Genomic DNA, 6,265 nt, shown 5'->3' with positions numbered 1-6,265 from the left:
GTAAAGTACAGATACCCAAAAATTCTTCTTAAGTACAGTAAAGAAGTATTTGTACTTAGTTACTTTACAACTCTGACTATACGTGCCTGGAAAATACATAGTACTGCCACAAAAATGGATATTTTGCTAACAGTTAAAAACATTACTGCCTCTACACCAGTGATTCCCAGCCAGGGGTACGTGTACCCATTGGGGTACGCGAGCATGTTACAGGGGGTACGTGGAAAAATTTACCAGGTGTGTAAAAAATGAATAAAAACAGGACAGAAATGTAGGGCCTTATGATTTCTGCAATGTGCAAATTGCAGTTGGAATCATGGACTTAACACAAATCTGAATCCAGTATAAAATGTGAAATCTCACAGAATTTGCTCATTTAGGTGAGTTTCTGACGTATTTTGGACGCTGCTGTTTTCTGCACCTGCCGTTACCTGTTTTATTTGTTTAATTACTTATTCACTTTCAAGGCAACCATCTCTGTTTAATTTGAGTTGAAAAAATTTAAATGCCTGAGAATTCAACATTCAAGGAGGTTAAATAAATAATTTTATTTAATAATCAGTTGTAGTACATTATAGTTTTGGATAGGGATGCACGATATATCTGCATTAATATTGGTATCGGTCTGATATGTAAAACTGGGTTGACATTAACATCCGATATTGATTTCCCACTTTTTAGCTTTGTGTTTTGGGAGGTGAGATGGTTGGTTGAGTGGTATCTGTTTGATCATGATAGTGATATTGAYGCTGCGCAGCCAGGAATAACTGAAATAGGGAGCCATGTCAGAGGTCTGGTCTTTTATTTACTGTATCAATAAAATACCTGTGTGTTTGTGCATATATGTATAATATAATTTGTGTGTTTGTGTAATATCAGTTATCGGCCAYAACAGAAATAATTATATCAGTTATCGATATCGGCTGAAATTTTCATATCGGTGCCTCCCTAGTTTTGGAAAATCATCATTATGTTTGACTGAAGGGGTACTAGTGGTATGACAAAATGGCTCTGGGGGTACACAAGTCTACAAATGTTGGGAACCACTGCTCTACACCATAGGCAGTAGGTAATTATGAGAACAGATTTGCAGTGATATATTTATATGTATTCCTTCTCCTTTCCATAACATTGAGTCTGTGTGTTGCAGATATTGCAGCAGGCCAAGAATCTGATCTCCAACATCAGGACCCCAACAGTGAGCGGTCACGAGCGGCGGGTCAGAGACTTCAGCAGRTATATAGAGTCTGAGATGCTTCGAATCCCAGAGTCTTTGTGGGATGAGTGTAGTTTCACAATAATGGACGTGATCAGAGGGTTCAAGACTGCGCAGCACCAGGGTCACGTGGCTCTGTCCCTGTCCCAGCAGCATGCATACCAGCAGGTACAGTACAACACAGTACAGTTTCTTTACTCAACAATGGATGCATTTTATGTCGGGATAAGAACTTTGTAAACATGAATATGGTTGAATATTTGACCACTCTTCTTKKAAGAATCGGTAGAGTTGAATTAGTTGCTGTTTAGCCCAAACTCAGCAAGTTTAGGGTTTTGGGAAGGTTGTTTCATAAGCTTAATGTTAGCAACTTTATTCAACACGTTAAGGGCTCGACACACGGGGAGCGACAGACTACAGCGATTAACGGCTGTTATCGCAGCCAGGGTGAAACCCGACACACGGGACGCGATAGCGAATGCAGCGTTGCGAATCGCGCTCTCAAGTCGCTCGTCTTCACGAAATTTGATTGGTTCTTCTACTGCCTCTTGTAAAAGTTATTGGTGGTTCATAAAAAAAGGGGGTGTGCGTTACGGACGTGGCAAATCTTGCGATGCTAATGATATTGAAAAACAAACACACACCAAGATACAGTTTTATGAGGAAAACCTTACCGGATAACTTCACCCTGGTGCCAACAAATTCCCACAAAGCTGCCTTTTTTAGTAATCACTTGGTGAAAGTGTTAGCTAACTGCAGTGTGTAGCATACTCTTCTCTCATTGGTCAGTCAATGAAACCCTCGCTGATTGGTTGTACGCTAAGCGACAGCAACAAAAGTTGAACATTTTTCAACTTTCATATGTCGCGTCGAAAGCTCGCGTGTGCACGTCTGCGAGCGTGAAATTTCACATGCACTCTTTTCGCCGGACGCTTAGCTGGAGGAGGGCAAGCGATTGTCGCCTCACCGCACAGGCTCCATAGGAAATGAATGGAGAGCGAGCGACGTCGCTTCCCGTGTCGAGCCCTTTAGTGTTTGGCTTTGTCCTGTTGGACACCCAAATGCGTCTAAATTTTAACCGTATTGATTTGAAGTAAAGTTAATGAATTTGGAGGTTGTCATCCTTCTTTATTATTTTATCCACTTTGTTAAATTCAACATGATGTTACCACCACCATGCTCACCCTGACTGCTTTCAAATACTCTTCTTGTCATTGTGGCCAAACTGGTCAAAAATTGTCTTGTTCATCATTAAACTTTTCCCCAGAAGACATTTGGTTTGTCCGTGTCGACAGCTGCAGATTTCTGACAGCTTAAAGGTGTGGAGCTTCTTGTTTGTTTGCCTTAATCTCCTCTCACGCTGATGTAAAACTGGCTTCAGTGGTGATCCATCAGTTTCCAGTTCATGGTAGTCTTTAGCCTTAGTCTTTGCTGGTTGTTCCTGAACATCTCATGACTTTTTTATTTGGGGGGAACAGATGTGTCAAAATAAATCAGTTTATGTTAGAAAAGAGAAAYTACTAGCTGAAGTCCAATATGATCACTAAAAAGAAGTTAATAAATTGTCATTTCATTATAGAACCTTCAAAACCACCTGTGAAAAAATTAGGAAAGTGTATATATTTGAATCTATGTATAAAGAAAATCCTCATTAATTTCAAATGGGTATAAACATTTTTTTCTCATTTTGAAAACTAGAACAGCCATGGACACAACAATGAACATCAGTGATGGAGATTTGCAGTCAACAAACCTGAAATCCCTGGTGTCTGAAAACACCAAGAAGACGGCTTCTGGAAAACTCAAAGACGGGTGTCCCTCTGGAAGACCAGACCTTCTGGAAGTCTCTTTTCAAGACTGGAAGTCTTGAAGATTTGAATCTAGACTGGTTCTTCAAGCTGAGGAAAGACCTGCTCATAAATTCTCAAAGGATCAAGAKGTTCTTTAGGAATATTTCATCACATATTGATGGACATCTGCACTGTCCAAAAACGATCTGTTCTGACTTTATTGTGCTTAGGAGAGACACCTRTTATGTAACTGTCTCATATGTGGAAAAATACTACTACTGAGATTCACTTAGAAACCTTGCAACATCTCAAGGTTCTTACAGAGAAAGCTTTTATCAGTGCCTTCAAGAACCCAACGCAGAAGAATCCACACAAGCTGGTGACCCCAATTGTCAAAGAGTTTGAGGGTGGTGGTGGGATTTCTGCAGCTAAAGATGAAGCCTCCTCAGACTGCGAGCAGGATCTCGTCTCGTCTCTGGAGGCCAACATTCAGGCCCGCACTTTACAGATGTATAGCAATGTGAGAATCCTGACAGGAAAAAAAATGTTCCTTTTACAAAGTCTCCATCAGCAGAGTGGTCACCAAACATCCCACAGACCACCACTGCTGAGAAAAAGTAAACAACCACGATGGAATACGGTTCTGTCCTCGTCAACAAAAACAGAATATTCTCTTTCACATTTGAAAACACACAGGCACTTTGGGTTGCTACTATGAGTCACAGACAGCCTTGGCTACTTATGAGTTTCTGTTCAGGATGCAGAGATGAGAATTGACTGTTGAAAGTGAAAAATAAGACATGAAGTTCTTGCAGTGTTTAAAGAAATGTTTAACCTTTTAAAATTTTTAAGTTTTAATGATTTTTCCTGATGTTATTTTGCTTTTCAGCTCTGACAATGCAATACAAAGGGTGAGAGAAACATGTACGTTTGAGATMATCATAAATTCACTTTTTACAATTTAGTTTTATGTAACTGTTACTCTGAATGTTTAAGTAAAGAAGTGTCCATTGYTGATTGGTTAGTTTCAAATCCTGCCAATGGGCTGGATGAAGACCTGAACCCTGTCCAAACTGATTTCACCATTTAGATTTGTGTCAGTTACTACAGCAGACTTTTATTTTGGTAACTTGAKTTAGAATGTTGAGAACCCAGCAGAACCAGGCTCAAGGTTGCCAGAAGAAGCAATGAAGTGCTCATCTCAGAACAGCTGCACTTGATGATCTATAAAGATCTGCTTGGACACAAAAACCTAAATCCTTTGGAACCAGGAACCGGACCAAACGTCCTGTGAGCAACAGTGACCTTCAAAGAAGCCTTTTTCTCTCATTTAACTAGTGTTGGTAAAACTACATTATCTGAAGCTGAATGTCTCAAGACTCCAGGATACTTAAAATTATTCTGGTTAAAGACGGATTCACTTTGTGGCTGTTTTTGTCTTTTTCATTTTATTTCCTTTAATTCGATTGTTAGCTCTGTTTTCTTCATTTCAACAGTTTAAATGGGGTAATAACTCAGATCTGTATCTTGGTGTTTGAACATGRCTCAGTATTCACCTTTGGCCATAAGGTTACTGAAAATATTTAATAGCCTATTTTATGATTTGTTAATATGTGAATAAAATTATTTTATACTAAAATGTCATGTGAATATCATTTTCCAACTTATAAAAGCCTTGGCTAACCTGAACCAATAGTTTACACAGATTGTGCATGTTGAGCTGTCAGTTTTCCAGTTTTGTTTTCCTGTTTTTTTGATTTTTTGCAGTTTAACTTATGGTTATATTTGGTTATATTTCAGCCATTTCCACAAAACATTCATTTAAAGTGGAATTTTTATTTATTTTTWTATTAAATTAAGTAAAAAATACATTTACGCTAATTAGAAGGCCGGACGAGGCCTGTGTGCCACCAGTTGAATAGCTCGTTTGGATGGTGACCTGTGTACCTCTCCTCATGACCCACATAAATATCATGAACCACTGGATGAATTTTAGTAAAACCTGCAGAACRTAACATTTGGAATCACTTCAAGTTATAACAGCTAAATCTAATCAGCCTTACCAAACACAAAACTGCCTAAAAGTTGATCACTAATTTTCAGAGTTTGACCGTTTTTCTTCAACAGGATTTCATTTTAAAATTACGTATGAAATACACATTCCTTCATGATCTGCTATGCTTTTTAATTGGAGCTTTTATTTTCCTAAAATAAATTGTYCTAAAACAAGTCTGACACATTCCTAGTCTTTATTCTGTTCTGACAACTTTCAGTTTTGTGAAATTTCCTCTACAAGTTGTATACAAACAAAAACAAACTCAAAAAGGAATTTCTTTAACATTTACATAATTCTCCATCCTGAGCATGAAGGCCTTTAATRTACAAGACAACGAACCATATGTGGCAACTCTTAACATTCATCAGTATCAATTAAACTGGCAGCTGGAAAAGTCCATTTCTTTTCCACAAATATTATGGATGTAATGTATCATAATCAGCCTCCATCTGCACCTTTACATATATGTCAAGTTAATATTTTAAGTAAAAAAAAAAAGCCACCTTCAACTCTTCCTTTTAGTTAACTAGTTTTTTTTAGGTACACCTGGCTACAATAAATGTAAGAATCAAGTTTATGATTATTTCAGAGCCACCTTTTCAAATGTATTTTTTTTAAACCAGTAATGGGCTCAGTAGTAGCAAAACAAAGCTGCCACAAACTGGATCCTCCAAAATGATCAATAATTTCAKGTATAATTATTGCAGGAGCCAATTAGGTGTACCTAAAAAAATTGAGTGTTTGTCCCCATCCTTAATACCAACGTTAGGCACATTCTACTGGCAAACAGGAGTTTAGGTTGAACTGGCACGTGGAGAGTCCATCACTTGTGGAATTTCTTGCTGGAATCTCCTGCATGATCCAGGAGCAGCTGGCAGGGTGTGAACTGATTCCCATAAACAGCTTCAAACTGCCTCATCTTCTCCACCAGCTTGTCTGCGCCGAAGGTGTCCACGTAGCGGAAAGGTCCTGGAAGCATTAGAAACGCTGGTTAGACGAGGTCTCAGCACAATCGTGTGTACTATTCTGTTGTCACTAATCTATGAGGAGTTCATCAGTCAGGTTTCTGAACTAAACCTGTGCCAGACAATTATGTTCCTGATTTTTTTAAATTTATTAGTTTGTTTCAAATTGAAAACAGGAAAAAAAAAATGGACTGATTAGCAAAGTTCAAGATAAATGTGTAACGCAAGGAGTCTGAAA

The 6,265-nt window shown here is 38.3% G+C and overlaps 2 protein-coding genes across 2 annotated transcripts in view; one reads left to right on the top strand and one right to left on the bottom strand.

Moving 5' to 3' along the window:
• Nucleotides 1-4,645, top strand: part of LOC106529791 (uncharacterized) — a 14,674-nt gene extending 10,029 nt beyond the window's left edge. Inside the window, exons 4-5 of the mRNA XM_014025294.1 lie at nt 1,151-1,384; nt 2,915-4,645. Of these exons, the coding sequence (XP_013880748.1) occupies nt 1,151-1,384; nt 2,915-2,947 (267 nt within the window). The 3' untranslated portion in view covers nt 2,948-4,645. The remainder of the gene's footprint in view (nt 1-1,150; nt 1,385-2,914) is intronic.
• A 591-nt stretch (nt 4,646-5,236) lies between these two features.
• hadhab (hydroxyacyl-CoA dehydrogenase trifunctional multienzyme complex subunit alpha b) overlaps nt 5,237-6,265 on the bottom strand; it is a 12,875-nt gene continuing 11,846 nt past the window's right edge. Inside the window, exon 20 of the mRNA XM_014025293.1 lies at nt 5,237-6,031. Coding sequence (XP_013880747.1) covers nt 5,886-6,031 — 146 coding nt within the window. The 3' untranslated portion in view covers nt 5,237-5,885. The remainder of the gene's footprint in view (nt 6,032-6,265) is intronic.

This window comes from Austrofundulus limnaeus, unplaced genomic scaffold (assembly GCF_001266775.1).
Source record: "Austrofundulus limnaeus strain Quisiro unplaced genomic scaffold, Austrofundulus_limnaeus-1.0 Scaffold466, whole genome shotgun sequence".
Lineage (NCBI taxonomy): Eukaryota > Metazoa > Chordata > Actinopteri > Cyprinodontiformes > Rivulidae > Austrofundulus > Austrofundulus limnaeus.
Note: the sequence above shows the minus strand (reverse complement) of the source record. Positions and strands in the feature narration are given on the sequence as shown.